The following is a 21,359-nucleotide window of genomic DNA, read 5'->3' as shown; positions in this document are numbered from 1 at the left end:
AAACCTGGAAGGATCAAGGATTATACCAGGACATTCGCATACAGATAAGTAACACTTTAAATCATCGTATTACTCTTGTACCACCACCAATTACTTTAGACATTGTAAACCAACTCTGTATAATATTGTATATATAATTAAATTGTGTTTTGAATTTAGCTGCTGGTTTCCCATTTCTGTTATTCTTGGTCATAACATTATGCAGTAAGATTTTTACCTATGTACATTTACAAATGTACATTTACAAAATAAACAGAACATGCACATGGTGAATGGTCTTATATTTAAAGGCCCACTACCTTTCCGAATAGGGGGCCGCGGTGGCCGAGTGGTTAAGATGTCCCGACATATTACCACAAGCCCTCCACCTCTGGGATGCGGGTTCGAATCCCATGTGGGGCAGTTGCCAGGTACTGACCGTTGTCGGTGTTTTTTCTCGGGGTACTCCGACTTTCCTCCACCAACAAACCTGGCACGTCCTTACATGACCCTGGCTGTTAATAAGACGTAAAAATAAACAAACCAAACCTTTCCGAAACGGTTTTAAATTTTTTAAATGGGAATGTAAAACAAGATCGATAATTTTGTAGAGTCGCAAAAATTATTAACTTACCGTTAATACTACATTTATCATAACCTTCTGAACGATTTGATTAAAATAAATAAAATGTTTATTTTCATAACGCGGGTCGTATTATGTTTCCCGCCGTCGTCCTAAATACCGGGCGGTAGTTGACTATCACTGCGCCAGACGGCAAAACAGCGAATTGACTCTCCACTGTTTTCATATATTACGCAGGAAATCTTGCATATGCTTGGTGTCGTAACCTTATTTTAGGTCATCGGTACGCATTTTCTGATGCTATTAATGTTTTTTTAAGAAACCTTTATATTTTGCTCCGGAAAGGTAATGGGCCTTTAAATAAATGGCAAACACTCTGTATATATAGTTTATCGCGACTTTAATAATAAAAAAATATATATATATACTGATCTCATTTATGGATGGTCTTTAAGCAAATTTCGCAGGAATGCAGAAAATTGGCAGCCAGCCCTTCTGATAACAATAATATTATCAAAACCATATAGCCGTGGCCGGACTGCTGAAATAGTAAATTTCTGCTGTGAAATTAAAACCCGTGCATTGTATGTTTTGTAATTCTCATAATGCTGATATTTTGGTGATTAACAAATATAAAGCTCAAATTCGTAGCATCCTTTATATTGCCATGTATCGCCATATCGAGACACCTGTATCTCAATATAATATAAGCGCTTATAATGGTAATTTTAGTTGATCATGACCAGCTAGAGTTGTCTCCCCGATATTGTTGGGTCATTACCGAAGGTTTGGAAATGCTATTTATGTTACTGATTTTCTTTTTTTTTAATGATATGTATAGTTTCCGTATTATGTATATGTCTTATTAGTGTTTTGTCTCATCATCTGATTTGGAGGATTATACATTATTTAAATATATATATATAAGTATATATACATATTTTTGTTGGGGTTGTTGTCGTTGGTTGTCGGTCAAAAATCACTTTGCAGATTTTATAACAGCCCATATTTTCGAATTCCAGCTAATAAACTTTAACGGTTGTATAATTAGAAACTAATTTATGCCAAAAAATAAAGTTATATTTAATTTCATCGTTACAATATTATAGTAGGTATTTTGTTGCACATTCAAGAAAATACGCAACTAAAAGCAGTGTGCTTTGTGGACACTTTTTTGGCGGGAGTGCTCTGTCAGCTTTTTACCGTAACGACAAGACGGAAAAACAAGATGGGAATTCTAGGTTTATCCAAGCTTTTAGGAGACTACGCTCCGTCATCTATGAAAGAAAATGAAATCAAGAATTATTTTGGTAATTTACGATATCCTCTTAAATTGTTTATCTGTAACATTTATGTATGTAAACAATCTCACAATTTGTGACGACCTGACCATAAGAAGTAGCTACGTATACTGTTGTACCGGAAAAGATACTTCGACTTCTACCGGTTATCGACCTACTTCAACATGATGAAGATTATGTCGAGTGGTTGTGGAGCATGAAATATGGGAATTGGAAATAATATTTGTGTTTTGAGATTGCGGATTTGAATGAGGTACAGTTTCAGAAGATATATGACTGACTTTTCCACTACTGCAAGGTCCCTCTATAAACAGGTCGGGCAAAACCACTAACTTGCGTATAATACACTAACTTGCGTATCATACGCTAATTGGGGTATCCGTGCATACCCAAACGCCGAAAACGCACGAGATACGCAAGTTAGAGTATGCACGAATGGCCCGATTAGCGTATGATACGCAAGTTAGTGTATTATACGCAAGTTCGTGGTTTTGCCCGACCTGATAAAGGCGTGGGAAACCAAATCAGGAACGACCGACCATCGATTATGTCTTGTCAAAAAAAAAAAAATTCCGATCAAACACGGCTTTTACACATACCTGGATAGTAGTACAGGATGTTATTCTAGCTGTAGACGTCGAGTTTTTAACTTTATCACCATTATTTAATCAGCTACGATGTGGAACCTGTCGGTACCAAGTTTAAGGAAATCACATTTTTTTTAGAGGCACCAAATTCAGTGTGAATGCGAATATGACTTGTGAATAAAAATATTTGATATACTGTATATCATGCCCAGGTTGCAACAAGTACTAAATTAGAGAAACTGGTACAACATTAAGAGCTCGGGTTAGAGCGCACAAATAACACATTCAATCTCCAGAGGACAGGAAAATTAAATTAAGCGAACATTTGGACATTTGCAGAGAGAAGGAATTTAACATATTTTCTTTTTATAAGTTATATTCTGAAAATGTAATTGAAAGAAGAGAAAAAGCATTGTATTTTATAAAACTGTTCAAACCTGAACTGAACAGTATTGTTTGATATAATAAGTTTAATTATCTCCCATTCAATTATATGACGTCACATAGTTGCCTTGTTATGACGTCATTGATTACTGCCTAGTAACAGTGTATCTAGGCATCATAAGCAATAAGCATCTTGAAGAATTTAAAATGAAAGCGTTAATGCTTATGTCTACGTGTTATTCGATGTTATTCTGATATATATATATATATATATTTACATTTTCACTGCAGTCCCACTATGTCACCTCCCTTAAGCTAAATAAACTCCATTCATTTTCCATTCTTTTCACAGTTTTATTCTGAACAGTGGTTTTACAGTGTTTTTCCAGTTATCACTTTTAGGTCAGATAACTGCCATTGTGTTAAAGTCCACTTATTTCCCAGTTACCATTCAATATACATTACTTTCACAGTTGTTTAGCAGCTATTTGCTATTTTATGCAAATGAGATTTTCCAGTTTTGTGACCTTACAGAAAACTGGTTAAAAACCGGTTTTGGAATGGCAGAAATTATAAGTACCAGTATACCAGTTTATGATATCATAAATAACTGTAAATAAACTGGTCTAGGATGGAAGCATTGATGATAAGAATAACTGAAAAATAACTGCTATGAAACCGGTGATTATAACCCAGGTGGTGAGAAGGGGGAGGGGAAGGAGGCTGGGGGAGGGAAAAAGAATGTGAGAAGTAACTGTAAACTATGCAGACACTCTAATCAGATCAACTTTGAGGTCCCAGGATTTAGTAAAATAGCTAGAGGGCATGGTGAACTAAAGAGATGCCTAACATCATTATATCTAAAAATTCAAATTTAAAATTATTCCTTTAGTAAAATAGCTAGAGGGCATGGTGAACTAAAGAGATGCCTAACATCATTATATCTAAAAATTCATGGAATGGTTTGGTATATAAGGCTTGATAAGGCTTGATAAATGCGTCATTGGATGAAAATTAGAATGGCGAAAGTACAGGTTTCATAGCGAATACGGTAATGGAGATAATGCGCCGTTTCTCTAGAACACACCTGAAGCCCCAAGCCATTGACCCCGATTCGGGACCCTTGACCTGTGACGTCACGAGGACAACGGGATCGAATCTACTTGCATAAGTTAGAGTGACTATTTTCGGTGACTGCCATCTATCATAAACTATCTGTTTGTAAATATCGATTTTGAAGACTCCAATACCTGAGTACATGTCCGATACATGTTTAATTTTATCCTCAGTCACAGATAGAATTTGGAATACGCATGGAAATATGGATTTATACCATACATATATATTGGTGTACCTGTCATAGATAAATGAACATCTCTGTGCGATTACTGCATAATTATACACAATAAAATGTACATAATAATCCACGTATCTTGTATATCCGCGGTGTATGGAACCACATATACGTGTACACGAATATTATATCAAGGACGTATATAAATGTTCTTGTTGATTTCAACCAAAACCTGACTCAGGTCGTCTAATGTCTACTGGTCAAACCCGATTTACAAATTCCTGACTTTTTCATTAAATCTGCAGCCCATACGAATTAAGGTATGATTCTTAACCAAAGATTTATAAGTCCTTGTTCTAAACAGATTTTTTTTTGCATATATGTAAATGCATCTACTAACTGCTTTATGTTTGAAATTGATTGTGTGACTTAACTAGTATACATTTGATACCATTGCTTTATCATCAGTAAATATATGTTTGTCATTTAGTTCTACTGTGATTTGGCGGATTTAATTCTATACACCAAGTTTTGAAAACCGTCATATCACAAATATTTATTATTTAGCAGACGTGATATTTTTTGATCAATTTGTTTTTGACGAAATACATTCAGCTTTCAGATAGAATCTTCTACAGTGCATCCGACGGCTTGTTGATATTTCGCTTAAAGTCATTCATTATAGTGTCTACTTGAAAAATAAATCATGCATGAGTTAGACAATAAAAAATCAGACTGAAGATGTCTAATCCAAATAGCAGATATCAAGTATCAAAATCAGAATACTTCCGAATAGCCAATGTTGTGCTGCGTTAATCTCTTTACCTGTATACTGCAGTAACTAAAACGCGTGGTCAACTCTGGCTAATTAGGGGGCTAACGAGTTACGTAAGAAAGGTGTTTAGTGACCTGTCACGCTGTGTTAACTAGCACACGTCACTTGTCAAAATATCTGTCCACAGGTAAGTTAGTAGAACTATCATGTAATTGTTGTATAATGTCATTTACAGTAAAATATACTGTTCGTACATAATATATAACAAGTGTATCACACTACATGCATGTTTAATAGAAGTTTTTTGTTGTTTTTAACCCCCCCCCCCCCCCCCCCCCCCCCAAAAAAAAAAAAAAAAAAAAAGAAGACTAAAAAAAATATGTCTATGTTATCTACGTGTTTTGAATTATGAGATACATTATATAACATACTCTCTTTTTGTTATGTTGGTTCTTTATTTATACAGAAACATATTCAAAGGGATAATTATATATAACCACCATTTTCCGAAATTGTTTCCTTTTAGATTACATAGTGAAAATTAAATATTCACGAACTTTTATAATTGAATAATTTATTAAAATAGAGATTAAATTTCTGGTAAAAAGGTACCGAGCCATGCATGTATGATAGTTTACACATTTCAGGAATACATATATGTCCACCTTTGTGCTATAACCCCACTACCAAACAACTCACTGCCGTTGTCCTCATGACGTCACATCTGGCTATTCCCCAAATCAGCGTGAGTGGCCGATTCCCTGGTTAGCAGTCGATATACAGGTACAAATTGGGCAGTTCGGAGGGCGGTATCTCGGTACTGAAGTGGCCGATTTTGATGCGGTTTTCAACATTCTTGTCAGGATATCAAACAGAATAACATATCAAAATTTAATTTTCCGCTCCATGTACACTTTAATAGGATACACAAAGCTATATATTGTATATCACAAAACAATAGATACAATAAAACAATAGAACACTTTCATCATTTCCTGAAAACTTCAACAGTTGCAGGCAATTCCATTTTCTTTTCTTAATCAAAGTAGCTTTTCTTGAACAATTTAAGGATATGTGCTCAGAAGAATATGTTGAAGATGAAGGCTGTCCCATATATCATGTAAATGCAGCCACAGCAAACTAACATTCAAAATGAGAGGAAGTTGCTTTCCATTGGACAATATATTCAGATTGAGGCTCAAATTTGCCCCCACTCCACCCCCTCCCATTCCCCCACTCCTTTCAAATTCTTCCTGTTGGCTTGACCTATGTCCTGCTGTGGCTATGTACACAAGTACTGTTGATGGTAGCATTTGATAACTGGTTACAGAGAAGATATATCAGAAACAGTTATTTACAAGAACTGTTTCAGAATAAAACTGGTTAATAACTGGTATTTTGATACAGTGAAATTCCAGTTATCTAAAAACTGCATTTTGAATGGAAATTTTTCAGCAGTTAAAACATGGTTTTCAGAAAACTGTCTTTTAACTGTACACACAAAACTGGTATGAAGAAATGTGAGGAAAGAAAACCGGAAAATGAATGGTAAATGAATGGAAACTGTATTTTAAATGGGATTTAACCGGAATATCACTGGTAAATTCACAGTTATTTTTGCTAAGGGCTTACCAAGCGCAGTTGGCAGTCATATAGACCATGACCTTCAATTGCACATTATGATGTCATTATTATTGTGACGTCACAATATATCGTGTCAGCGATCAAGGAAAACAGCTGTTCAAATGGCTGTTCCATCCTTGACGATATCATAATAAATGATTAATTCATTACAGATGCAAAACCCCTTGGTATATATCAACTTAAAATTGTAACCAAATGTAAATATAAGCATTGAAAGTCTCTTAGTTGGCATTCATAGCCAAAATGAATGCCAACTGGACAGATGCATATTCAACATCAAGCGCGCTAGCGCTTCATGGAATTTGCCTCTATCCAGCTGGCATTTATGTTGGCTATAAATGCCGATTGCAACTGAGAGGCGTTCAATGCTTAAATGCATTGTATGAGTAGAACTGAAATAAATGTTCTCATCACAGGAGTACTTTAATTTTATTATAACAGGAGAGAGGAAAATGTAGCGGCTTAATAATATAGAAAAATATATAGTACACTATATACATGTATACTACTTATATTTAATGAACTTAGCCTGATATTTGTCTGACAATTGTATTTTTCAGGTCGAAAGGTTGCTGTTGATGGTTCTATGTGTATATACCAGTTTCTGATTGCTGTGCGTCAGGACGGTAATCAGTTGATGTCAGAAGATGGAGAAACTACCAGGTAATGGTGCATGATAATGATGATTTACAGGTCAAGACATTTTATTATAAAGCATATATGGCTAGGATAACAGGGTAATAATTAATCATTATTAGGTAGAGATATATGTAAATCTTTTCAATGATTATGAAATGTAATTTACATAAATTTGTCTTCAGGAATGAATCATCTTGTACTATACATGTACACAAATAAATGTGAAAGTATCAATTTATGATTTTTAAATGATATTAAAATATCAAATACTAAAAATTTAAACTGTATTATTTTGTGAAAATGTAATTTCAACACTATTTTATAACTGATGTATATGTGTTTAATACTAAGTAACTTGTAAGTTCAAGTTTTAAACTACACAAGTAAGGATTTCTTGTTTAGCATCAAATTTACTTATGCCATAATGCATATTCCAAGACAGTAAAACCCCTATAACTCGAACAGCAGGGGACCAGGTCAATAGTTCGAGGAATACGGGGTATTCAAATCATCTGAGGTTGGTCACGATCGACAGTCAAAATGTCCGGTCTCAAACTATGACAAACAATGCACGGCAATGACATTTTAATTACACTATCTTTCAGCATTTTGGATTTCTTTATTTAAGTGTTTTATTGATAGCAATATCGAGTTGAAAAAAAATTGTATAACATAAATTAAGCGTTTGAAAAAGCTAACGAGAAAGCCCTAAATCAAATGTCATTCACAGCAGAGTAAGCAATCGTCATCTAGGTCAATGTACAGTCCATATTGGTTAACAAGGAGTACATTTTCTATTATTTAATTATCACAAATCATTTAAAAACATTTACAAAATACATACTCACAATAAAGTTATTAACCAGCAATATTTATGGACATAAGAAATGATATCTATAGATGTCTATTTAGTAAAAGCGTAACGTTGGGTTACATGTGTTTACGAGTAAAGTTACAAAATACAATTTACAGGAAAAGATACAGAACGCACTGATAAAATGTACTTTGCATATATCGTTTGATATCGTTTATATCTTTCGATAAGTAAAATTGTGTTAGCCTGTCGAATGAAATCAACAAAGAAATTAAAAAAATAAACTTTTATAATTAGGCGGACGTCAGCAGTATCTTCCGCCCCTTTTGTCATTTCACAATTAATGCATACTTTCTATTAACACGGATCAATAACTTCTATATTTTCGTATTTACAGCAAAGAGAAACATCAATAACTTAATGCCTTTTCTGAAATATTCAAATAAAGTTAGCATCAAACAACAACCTGCGATCGTGTAGGTAGGTAATAATGACACCGTTAATCACTTAATTACCTAAAGGCTTGACACGCCAACTGTATAAACACAAGATCGTGAGCAATTATCCATGTCGGTCGGTGCAGTCAGGTGTGACACAGGTAAAAAAATCTCAAGGGCTGATCACCTGTTTGACGAATACATGGGTAAATACTATGTATGTGATGAAATGGGAACATATTTCTGTTCGAGGAATAAGGGGTATTCGACGAATAGCTGTTCGAGCTATCGCGGGTTTTGTTACATAGATTATATAGGGAGACGGTCGGGACCGTATGACCAGTTCGACGAATAGGGGGTATTCGAGGAATCCGGGTTCGAGTTAGAGGGGTTTTACTGTACTTGTATACTCTTTTTCCTTTAATTTGCTATCTTTTTCTACTTTTGAAAAATTAGCCATAATAGAGTGTCTGTTGATTTAAATTGAAAATGCCATGTCACCATGTATATTTGTTATTTGTAGCCATCTGATGGGAATGTTTTATCGTACAATTCGTATGGTAGAGAATGGCATCAAACCAGTCTACGTATTTGATGGAAAGCCACCAGACATGAAGTCAGGGGAGGTAATTTGAAGTTTCCTTACAAGTCTGTAAATAATATTATATTACGTGAATCATGGAAGCTAATTATCATGAAATTAGTTCCCTTGTACAATGTGATATAGTCTTTGAGCTGATTAATTATATGTTTGTCTTTCAACTAAACTGTAATTTGCAATGTTTTGGATGAGGAAAGAAATCTGTGTGGAAGAGATAAAGAACTTGATTACGTTGGAAAAGTATTGTAACTATTCTAACACAAGTTTTCTGGTATATTGAGTAAACAATATCTGGTTCAAGATTTAATGATTGTTTGGATATCTAAAAATACACTCAGCACGGATGATATTTGTGGTATTCACAAAGAGGCAATATCTTATCAAAGTTTGTCTGATTTCTATTTACTGGTGAAATGATAGCTGGCAAAGAGAAAAGAAAAACGTGATGAGGCCCAGAAAGCTTTGGCTGAAGCTGAGGAGAAAGGTGAGTTTAGATGATACTGATTCATGTTAATACATAATGATTTATGAATGGTATATGTACTGGTATATTCCAACATGTCATGTTCTGTTCACTTCCAAATTCTAAAAGTGATGAAATTTTTTATTTTGCTGTTGTGTTTTAATTCTAAAGTGTGAATTGTAAAAGACTGTATATAGACTTCTGTGACCATTTCTTGGTTATTCTCTAAAAATATCATATGTGAATCAGAAATGAAATGAGTACTTCTCTTTTACTGTTAGTGTAGTCAAATAGGGGTCAAACTAAAAATTATGTTATTAAAGAAATTCTCAGTAACCGCAAACTTTAACAGTAGCAACTCTGTATGACTCTAAGCATATTTTTTACATGTATTTATTAGAAGTAGTGGAAACATCCTAAATATTCTGATTTCAGGTGATTCAGAAAACATTGAAAAATTCAGCAAAAGATTGGTGAAAATGACAAAAGGCCATATTGACGATTGTAAAATTCTTCTCAAACACATGGGTATCCCTTACATAGAGGTAAATCAGTGAATTATTTAGTACTAAAATGTATTACAGTGCTAAATACTGATATTGAGATTTTGTTTTTAAAATGACAACTTCTTTGAACCAGAAGCTGGTAAACTTGTCAGAGCATCTAAATTACAGTAGTTTAATGTTAGGTCCACCTGACTCAGAAATTGCATCTCTGGGAAGAGTTGTCTCCCCTTTCCACTTGTAGACAAAGGAAAACTGGTATTTACATTAGGTGAACAAAAAGAAAAACTCCAGAAGGAGAAATTCTTAAGAACCGATGTCCTGCGATAAGTTCATGTGTGTTGTGGTTCATCTTCTGGTCGTCAGGAGGATCCTAATGAATACAGACCCATACATGCCATACCTCCTGGTGTAAGACAAAACCTCCGGTATTTTAAAGCGTTTTATTGTCTCCCAGGAGGAGAGTCTAAATTCCCGTATTCCATAAACCCCTATGTTTTATTTTCGCCACCATATTTGTGTACATGCTAGGTTAATTTTAGCTTGAGAGTAACCACTCCTGACCCCCTGACCAACACCCCAGTGGCCCTAATTAGCAGCCTTGGGCTATTTCCACCTTGGCTTGTGGTGTCACTTTCACTTACGTCTGTGTATTACGTAAACTGAAGTCAATTAGCTGATGGGCCGCCTAGAAAACAATCAGCTGGCCTTTCAATGAATTTTATGACTACAGCTAGTGAGCATTACTACAAAACAAATACTGCTTACAACTGTAAATGATTTACTCACGTTTTTAATGTTAAAAAGGCCTATCTATATCTGATGGATGTCACAAGCTTTGCAATCGTAATGGCCGCCATTTTGGGTAATTGTAAATGATGATCTGGATTTTATAGAATTTCCGGATTTCCTAATGATCACGTTTTTAAAAATGGAAAAGGTATTATTTTTTTTTAGAATTTTGTGTAAATTTATTTTTTAGAAAAAATACATTAATCATAAAAAAATTATCATTAGTAACTGAATTTAAATAGATCAAATTTAAAAGAAATATACTTTTTTATCTCTCTTGGATTAAAATACATTTTGAATACTACTGTAATACTACTAATTCTCTGTATTTTCTTAATTTAGTGCTTGTAAATTTAAGATCTTTATTCAAGTTAATTATCCCTTATTGTGAGAGAGATATTAAAAAGCCCAGTCTAATATTTTGAACAATAAAATCGCTCCAGAACTGATTGTATATATTGGGATGTGACTACTTTTGCAAAACCACACATTCCTTTAGTCAGTAAAATTCAATATGAATGCAGACTGTTTCAGCTACACTCTAATGCTGTATTTCAAAAGCAAATAAAGCAAATGCAATGTGAAAATTGATACCTTAATGAAGCAAAATTGTTACAGAACATGAAATTATGTGTTTGTGTTTATTTTGCAAAGAATTTCATCATAAAAAGGCAGATATTATTCATATATGTCGCGCATATACCTCCCTTATTTGAGACCAAAATCCCTTTAAATGGTTATCAATCTCCCTTACCACCCCTAGATAAATATGGCATGTATGCAGAGCCCTCTTAAAAACATAGTAGGATCATCAAAAAAATAATAGATGCAACTTCTGAGCCAGGTACTAAATGGTATATTCTAGGTTCATCTGGTGCAGCCCTGAGCCATGTACTAAATGGTATATTCTAGGTTCATCTGGTGCTGCACCAGATGAACCTAGAATATACCATTTAGTACCTGGCTGAGAAGTTGCATCTCTTATTTTTTTATGGTATTTACATTATTATTCTTGGAGGTTGGTTGAAACTTTACCAAAATAATGTTTGGATGTTTTAGGCGCCTGGTGAGGCGGAGGCCCAGTGTGCCGCCTTGGTGAAGGCCGGGAAAGTTTATGCCACCAGTACTGAGGATATGGACGCTCTCACGTTTGGTACTAATGTCTTACTGAGGAACCTCACAGTCAGTGAGGCCAGGTATGCTGTGTTGTCAAAAGTTAATACTGAAATCTGATATCTAGTTCTTATCAAGTTTCTTAATAATTTAACCAAAACAATGATTTCTTAATTTGAACTGCAGGTAGAAAAAATCTGTAGGAACCATTCTTAAAATTATTAATAGATTTGATACAACAATCACAATAAGACTTGAAAACAATGTTTTTGATTATTATTGTGATAACGAAGTTGGCGGGGGATATACAAATGGGTTCCGTCCGTCCGTCCGTCCGTCCGTCCGTCCGTCTGTCCGTCCGTCCGTACGAATGGTTTCCGGAGCATAACTCTAAAACCAGTAGAGATATTTCCACGAAACTTCATACACATATTGGTATTATGGTCTAGTAGTGCCTTTTGCTATTTTTAGGTTTTCAGTTTTTGCATTTTTTCCGTAACCATGGAAACATTGCTGAAAATATCATATTTTTGTACCAGGTTCGTTTCCGGAGCATAACTCTAAAACCAGAAGAGATATTTCCACGAAACTTCATAGACACATTGGTCTTATGGTCTAGTAGTGCCTTTTGCTATTTTAAGGTTTTCACTTTTTGTACTTTTTTTCTGTAACCATGGAAACATTGCTGAAAATGGCAGATTTTTGTGTAAGAATCGTTTCCGGAGCACAACTCTAAAACCAGCAGAGATATTTCCATGAAACTTCATAGACACATTGTTCTTATGGTCTAGTAGTGCCTTTTGCTATTTTTAGGTTTTCATTTTTTGCACTTTTTCCGTAACCATGGAAACATTGCTGAAAATTTCATATTTTTGTACCAGGTTCATTTCCGCAGCATAACTGGAAAACCGGTTGAGATATATGCACGGAACTCCATAGGCACATTAGTCTTATGGTCTAGTAGTGCCTTTTGCTATTTTAAGGTTTTCACTTTTTGTACTTTTTTCTGTAACCATGGAAACATTGCTGAAAATGGTAGATTTTTGTGTAAGAATCGTTTCCGGAGCACAACTCTAAAACTAGCAGAGATATTTCCATGAAACTTCATAGACACATTGTTCTTATGGTCTAGTAGTGCCTTTTGCTATTTTTAGGTTTTTCCTGTTTTTTTTCATACACATAAGTCTCCACAATCAAACTTACTTCAGCTTTGATATCTCCATTGGCGGGGGATCTGAATGACTATGTCCTTGTTCATTATTATTGTGATACTGATGATAATGTAGATGTGTGTTTCTTTTTTTTTTTAGAAAACTACCAATTAAAGAATATTATTACAGCAAAATTTTAGAAGAAATTGGATTAGAAAAGGATGAAGTAAGTTTGAATATACTTAATATACCATACCAGATAGCGATATTTCTTGTGTGTATTACACATTGGCTTGTGTATCTCTGTCACTCTCTTTAAGCTCATCATTCAAGAATGATAATGTTGCAGAAAATAGTTTGTTTAAAAATTAAGCTTGCATATACAATGTTAATGTACTGAAATACTAAAAAGGAAAGAGAAATGTTTGTATTGAAAGTATATGGTATTCAAACCTTTGTTCCAGTTCATTGATTTATGCATACTGTTGGGCTGTGACTACTGTGAATCGATTCGTGGCATTGGACCCAAAAGAGCGATTGATCTTATCAAACAACACAAAAGTATAGAAGAAATTCTGAAGCATTTAGATACCAAGGTTTGTATAATATTTACATTTATAGGCAATCGCCATGATTAGGGGGTGGGTTATTCAATACAAAATTATTGTTATGCTATTTCTCAGAAAATACTGAAGGAATCTTTCTTAAATTTCATATGTAAGCTCCCCACAGGCCCTAGTTACGCATACTGGCAGACATATTGGATTTTTGTAGTTAAAGATTGTTAACCCTACTTCTCAGAAAGTACTGAAGACATCTGTTTCACAAAATGTTGTATACATGTGAATATAAAGTGGTCAACAGTATAGAAGGTATTTACGGGTAGTTTACCATCAATTCTCTGCTGTGTTAAGTCTCATGTTGTGTAAAACCTTATTTTGCAGAAATACTCAGTGCCAGAGGACTGGATGTACAAGGTATGAATATACGGCAGATTTTTAGCCCACCATCATCAGATTGTGGGCTATTCAAATCGCTTTTTGTCAGTTGTCTGTCGTTCGTCCTTTCGTCCATCCATCCGTCCATCCGTTAACAATTCTTGTTATCGCTATTTCTCAGTAAGTACTTAAGGGATCTGTCTCAAATTTCATATATTGGTTCCCCTAGGGCCCAAGTTGTGCAAAATGCATTTTTGGACTGACCGGTCAACAAGATGGCCACCAGGCAGCCATCTTGGATTTTGATAGTTAAAGTTTGTTACTGCTATTTCTCACAAATTGCTGAAGGGATCTGTCTCAAATTTCATATGTAGGTTCCCCTAGGACCCTAGTTGTGCATATTGTGTTTTGGGACCAATCGATTAACAAGATGGCCGCCAGACAGCCATCTTGGATTTTGATAAATAAAGTTTGTTATTGCTATTTCTCAGAAAGTACTAAAGCAATCTGTCTCAAATTTTGTATGTAGTATGTTTGAAAAAGTTTGAAAAGCAGAGAAAAGATCCATCTTTCCATTGTCAGACACAGATCATTCTTTGGTGGGCGCCATGATCCCTCTGGGATCTCTTGTTTAGTGGTATAAATGGAATCTTTTGAAATATCACTCTCAAATGTTTAAAGCCATTTTCATATATATTTATGAATATTTAGCATTCTTTGAAGTGAAACTTGTAAGTAAAGATGTTTTATGAAAGATAGATATGATTTTGATTTCCCAAAACTCTTCCATAGACATCATTTAGTGACGTAAGGAATACTGTCACTAAATGTTCATGATCTGAAGCAATGTCAAACAAAACATGAAGTCCAATCTCCAATAACCCCTATGTATAACAACATTGCATATTCCTTCTGTATATTATTTTTTGAGTTCAAATTGTTAACCTTTGATATTACTCAACTTGACAATAGTACCCGGCCTAACTCACTATATCAGACATGCCTGTCTCCAATTCTACCACTATATAAACATATGAGAATTTACTTGTCATTTCAATCGAAATCAGAGATTAATATTATCAGTCAAGAGAAGGGCTGAAACTATTCATCAGGATACACATTGAATCACAATATATTTGTACTTTGATACCATTTTACGATACAGCCTTACGGTATGATATGATGCAGTCTTGAAACTCACACTTGAAACAATAAATCTAAATCCTATCAAGATTATCAGACTGGGATCAGACCTAAAAGAGGTGTCAACACTTATGATCTCTGACCATCTCCCCGTCGGTTTGGATTAACAGTCAGAGTCTATTAAGCCTGGTAGTGAGCTAGTGTCACTATTCATGTGTGTCTGTTGCAGAAGTTGACCGGCCGGCTGAGACCGATTTGGAAATAAGCTACCAACTTTTAAAGCCTTTATAATAAATATTATGACAACAGCTAGTAAGAATCACATCAAAAGCAAACACTTTTCACAATTGTTGATGATTTACTCGTATTTCTAGTGTTAAATAGGCCTATACTGTCTGAAGGTATTCATAAAGTTTGCAATCGTAATGGCCCCCATTTTGACATTTGGTGATTGTAATAAAGGAGTTGGATAGGTATAACAAATCTGGATTAAAATTAAATTTCATTTATTAGATACTACTTAATTTGAGAAGTATATAATCAATGAAATTTAATTTTGAGTCAAATGTCAATAAATTGTACAAGTATAAAAACAATTATAACAGAAATTTTATAAACAGAGAATTTTTTTTCTCTTAAACATAATTAAATGTAATACTTTCACTAGAAAAAGAAATTTTATTAGTACTTTAGGCCTATAGCTAGTTGTCATGAGAACAAGTCCATGATAGAATGATAATTATTGATAATTTAGAACCATGTTTAATCAATTTTAATAAGTACTTTATTGCTTTAAAAATATTATATATGAACCAAGTTTTATTATCCATGTTACAGTTACATTAGCTATGTACATCAAACATAAAAATGTCTCTTTTAGGTATGATTTATGAATGCATTAATTGTACATTTTAAAATCCAGATGTAAAAAACAATGTTGGAAACGTAAGATGGCACAAAACAGAAGTATTGTATCGAAAATAATCAAATCGAGAGGCATGTATCGCGATACGTATCGTATTTGAGTAGTGGTGTTTCGTTGCAGCCCTAGTCAGAACACATTAATTTGGTGATAGAATTCCATGGTAACAATGACCAATAAATCAGAAATAGTCAAGTTTACATGTGTTGTTATTTTGCAGGAAGCACGGCGATTATTCCAGGAGCCAGAAGTGACAGAACCGAATGATATAGAAGTATGTATCTTTCTTCCCTATTCATTATGTGATTTATTGATTATTAGTAATGGTACACTTTACGTAGACCGTCCCTTCTGTGACGTCATACATTTGTTATGTCACTGTCTGGATCTCAGCAAATGTGATTCATTTCTCTGTACCCATCTATATATATAGTTATATATATAGATGGGTACAGAGAAATGAATCACATTCTGAAATTGGCATTTGAGCAAATATTTCGTCTGGATGCTTTCTAAGTCTCTAGTTGAAGTGTATCAATTTAAATGGCCATGCATGAAGTAAAATGGGCTAATGACACAGATTTACGGGGACATGGGGGACCCAAAATGAAAAACTTCAGTGACAGATGAATGACTGTCATCATTATGATTTTATACCGTATTTATTCCATTAGAAGCCCAGTCTTTAATAAACATCCCACCTGTTTTCTTAATTATTTTTCCAACCTAAGTCACAAAAATTTCCATCAAAATGTCAATTTTCTAAACGCAAGTCACCAAACTTCCCATCAAAACGTCAAAAGTTCACACTGTAAAGGTAAAATCAAGAGGATCAGTTTCTAAATCATAACAATACATTTGTCTTTAGCGATATGAGCTTATGATTGTGATTAAACTTCAAAGGGCCGACTTACACCTACTGTAAGTTTAGGGCATCAGGTGACAAAACCAGGGCCAAAATGTGCTTGATAATTCTTCTGGTATTGTTATCAATGTAGTAAACTATCTTGATAAAGTTTCAAATATGCGAGTATAAACTGCATTAAAACACTGCATGAAGTATTCCTTGTGTCTGCACTACGAATGCACTGTAATACTCTCTTCATGCATGTGCTCCCATAATGCACTGCGCTGATCCCGAATGAAAACAATCACACCATGGCAGCTTTGTTACCGACATGGCCTCTGACATGCTGATTGCAAGGGAGTGATATGTTAGGAATCAAAATGACCATGCTTGATTTTATTTCACATTTTCTGGCAAAATGCAAGTGATGTGGGAGAACTCACAGTCATGACCCAATCAAAATGTCTTGCCAGAAATTGACACAATGGTGGGATCGACCTCGTGTCATTTTCTACACACATGCCAGTAAGTTACCTGACCTAAGCTAAATGATACAATGTTCATGATCAAAGTAAATGTGTTTTTAAACATTCAGGCCAATTTATATATTTTGTTTGTTAAACAATGTTTCAAAAATAAACTTCTAACCTTGTTGGGTGTAGGTTCATTTGATATGGTTTTTCTGACACTTTTAAGTCTGAAATTTTGTGTTCTATTAAAGCCCCCTCTTTGAAAAATTTCACGCTCCCAGTGCTTCTAATGGAATAAATACAGACCTATCTTTTTATCCCCTGCAAAATGAATTTGCATTTGAATTGGGCTCTGTTTGCCTGTGTGTCTATATGCTAGCACATATCTTTAAGCAACATTGAAAGAAAAATTAACCTGATGACATGCTTTTTATGTGCTTTTTGTGATCAGGGAATACTTAAAATCAAAATATCAAAAGATGAACGAAATCCTCTTCAGAGGAAACCAGAAGGGGTGGTCTACACTGTACCTTAAACAAATCCTTGTTTTGGGAACGCTATGTTATACCGGAATAGCTAAAATGATTTTACAGTCAGATGAATTTATTAGGTTGTATGTACCATTTTAGAATCGAAGGAATAATTCTGTAGAGCATGTAATATATATAGGATCTTAAATGAGTGTTCATTTCATATGAGATTTTATGAAACAAGTCTAAGAAGTTTAAGGCGAGCAAAAATTAAAACTTCGAGATGAGTTTCAAAAAATTTCATATGAAATTAACACAAATTCAATATACTTTTTGTCACATAAATACAAATACCTACGTACAAAGAATTTCACATCAAAATGTATTCCAAAAATCCAATGGAGGCCGCCATTTTGCCATGCTGTCCTCATAATCCTGATGCACAGATTTTTTCCTGACATCATTTTATTGTGTGTGTCTGACGTCACAATGGACTTAAAGCCATTGAATATCGCTCTAGGTCATATTACACTAGTGACATATGCAAAGATATTACACGGGCGAAATCACTGGATAATAGACGGATTATGTGATTAAAAAATGTATGTAGTATTCATTAATATAATTTCAACAGAAAGTCAAATCTAACCATCAGATCAGCATTAACTACAGGTAGTGTATAATACATTGTGTTTAGTAAGCTCTGAAACACAAGTGTCGTATTGTATAATACATTGTGTTTAGTAAGCTCTGAAACACAAGTGTTGTACTACTGTAGTGTATAATACATTGTGTTTAGTAAGCTCTGAAACACAAGTGTTGTACTACTGTAGTGTATAATACATTGTGTTTAGTAAGCTCTGAAACACAAGTGTTGTACTACTGTAGTGTATAATACATTGTGTTTAGTAAGCTCTGAAACACAAGTGTCGTACTACTGTAGTGTATAATACATTGTGTTTAGTGAGGTCTGAAACACAAGTGTCGTACTACTGTAGTGTATAATATATTGTGTTTAGTAAGCTCTGAAACACAAGTGTCGTATTGTATAATACATTGTGTTTAGTAAGCTCTGAAACACAAGTGTTGTACTACTGTAGTGTATAATATATTGTGTTTAGTAAGCTCTGAAACACAAGTGTCGTATTGTATAATACATTGTGTTTAGTAAGCTCTGAAACACAAGTGTCATACTACTGTAGTGTATAATACATTGTGTTTAGTAAGCTCTGAAACACAAGTGTCGTATTGTATAATACATTGTGTTTAATAAGCTCTGAAACACAAGTGTTGTACTACTGTAGTGTATAATATATTGTGTTTAGTAAGCTCTGAAACACAATTGTTGTAGGAAGACAATTATATGACATGCCTTTTATATCCAAACCTCAAATTCATGATCTACGACACTATTGCAGAGCCATTCCTATCTGTGGCTTACACCGCTGCACCACATCCATGTTATAAGTAGAATTACACATGTTTTACAAATGTACTGAGACATTTCCATGACTACCATATGATCTGCAGCATTTTGTTTTTCTGTTTCAGCTGAAATGGTCAGAGCCAGATGAGGAAGGGTTAATAAAGTTTATGTGCGAGGAGAAGAATTTCAAGTAAGAACCTACTCAATTTTGTGCTAGTTGTACTGTTACAGTCTTGTCTAACCAAGTGATAGAAATTTCTGAATTTTTCACATATTTCACAAATTTTTTCTAAGGTCTTTAGGAAAAAGGTAAACCTGTATCCCTTTATGTATAGAAAGACCTCTGATATTCACTCCAACTCTATTCACCTAAATTTTAGACAGCACATCTTAAAAACGCTTGTCTACATTCACACTACGAGTATTCCAAGCGCCAACATGACCTTGATTGGCAAACGCACAAGGTTGCTCTCGTAAAAAAGTGTCCGTCTCTGGCTTTTTTAGCAGTTTTAGACGCCACATCTTTTAAACGTTTGTCTTCAATACTAGTGAATGAAAGTTCCAAGGGCTAAAGTGATATGCAAAACACGACATTGTGATACGGTGGTATGGTAATGTCGCTGGTATCTGTCCACATTCGGCACGGTTCCACAGTGGTACTGCCATGGAACATTATCGGTGGATTCTCGGTGAAGGTTGGGGAGACTGTCACAGCATTCCACCGTTACATCCGATATGACATTATTGATGATGCATGCACCCAAACGAAACCTGAATACCGTGATCATAACAAAACGGGTGATAGTGGGAACCGTAAACAAAATGCTTTTGATGTGCTTTTCGCGGCCGCTCGGAAACAGTCATTACCGGAGCCCTACCCAAAGGATACCACCGTTGTCAACAACAAACGTGTTGTATTTAACAAGGTTTTGATAATTTGCTGTTACGAAATCCTTTTGAATTGAAACTTCGGTGGATTTTACCTCCTATTGTGTTGGGAAATTAAAAAAAAAAAAAAAAATCCCACTTCTCTTTTTTTTCTACAATTTTTCAGAAAATGTGGCCTGAGAACCAACTAATTAATTTTGTTTGGCCTTAATTTGAAGAATTAAAACGATTAAAGTTATTTTTACACAAAAATTAACAAGTAATATATAGTTTTACGGTAATGAAGTGGTATATCTAGTTGAAAATAATGTGTTTAAATTTTGAAGCGAGGGTGAGAGCTGCCATATTGCACCATAATAAAATTTAGTGATCCCCTATAAAGTGATAGGGGGTCACCACGTGACGGCTCTGTGCCAATCATTTGGGGACATTTCTGTCTGAGGTGCGATAAATTCTAATAATATGCAATTCGAAGTTACAATATCATCAGTTTCATATATAGTTAAATTCTATAATAAGAAGGAATCCATGTTTCACAAATTAAGTTATTTTGTTTATATTTATAAACGTTATCTGTTATAGTGAAGATAGAATGAGGAATGGGATGAAGAAGTTAACAAAAGCCCGTCAAGGGACAACCCAGGGGCGTTTAGACTCTTTCTTCTCAGTCGTGTCAACTCAATCATCATCAACGAAAAAGAGAAAAGTAAGTTTTTTTCAAGTTGTAAAGAAAGGATGCAGTTGAGCTGATACTGATGTTGATGTTCTGATTGGTCTGTCTTTGTTCAATATATAAACGTAAATTAAAAGTGCAGAGATGCACGTTCCTCCAAAAAACTGATGGGTTAAAAAATCTGTATACACAGTAGGATAAATAAAATTTATATAATTCTTTATATCAAATTGTCAATCATGTCATTAATTTTAACCCTAAAGAAATAACACTATTTTACATTTTTAAACTTGAAACTTTAAATGTGACGGCGACTGACAAAATGGGCCCAGATGCGGCGATTATGACGTCGGAATAAATGACGTTATAAAGTTACGCACATTTTTTGCCGACGTCACCACGTGTATTTGCGGAAACTCTCAATAAATTACGTTTCATTAAGCCCGCATTTTATGTATAAATTTAACTACCTTTACAGTATCAATACATAATATGAAGGGTAGACTGGTGAGTATCAGGTGA

At 34.4% G+C, this 21,359-nt stretch overlaps 1 protein-coding gene across 2 annotated transcripts; it reads left to right on the top strand.

The window, feature by feature from the left end:
* Nucleotides 1–1,714: 1,714 nt before the first annotated feature.
* On the top strand, nt 1,715–20,924 carry LOC138316303 (flap endonuclease 1-like). Of its 2 annotated transcripts, none has more exons than XM_069257945.1 (12): nt 1,715–1,872; nt 7,108–7,210; nt 8,961–9,063; nt 9,459–9,522; nt 9,937–10,046; nt 11,856–11,992; nt 13,220–13,286; nt 13,525–13,656; nt 14,005–14,037; nt 16,284–16,337; nt 19,402–19,466; nt 20,747–20,924. In XM_069257945.1, the coding sequence occupies exons 1-12, from the start codon at nt 1,791–1,793 to the stop codon at nt 20,907–20,909; spliced, it is 1,113 nt and encodes a 370-aa protein (XP_069114046.1). In that variant the 5' UTR covers nt 1,715–1,790; the 3' UTR covers nt 20,910–20,924. The 2 variants fall into 2 exon arrangements, with proteins under 2 accessions (XP_069114046.1, XP_069114047.1); XM_069257946.1 differs by lacking the exon at nt 1,715–1,872 and adding an exon at nt 1,983–2,116.
* Nucleotides 20,925–21,359: the final 435 nt, after the last annotated feature.

The sequence above is a fragment of the Argopecten irradians genome, chromosome 2 (assembly GCF_041381155.1).
Source record: "Argopecten irradians isolate NY chromosome 2, Ai_NY, whole genome shotgun sequence".
Taxonomy (NCBI): domain Eukaryota; kingdom Metazoa; phylum Mollusca; class Bivalvia; order Pectinida; family Pectinidae; genus Argopecten; species Argopecten irradians.
Note: the sequence above shows the minus strand (reverse complement) of the source record. Positions and strands in the feature narration are given on the sequence as shown.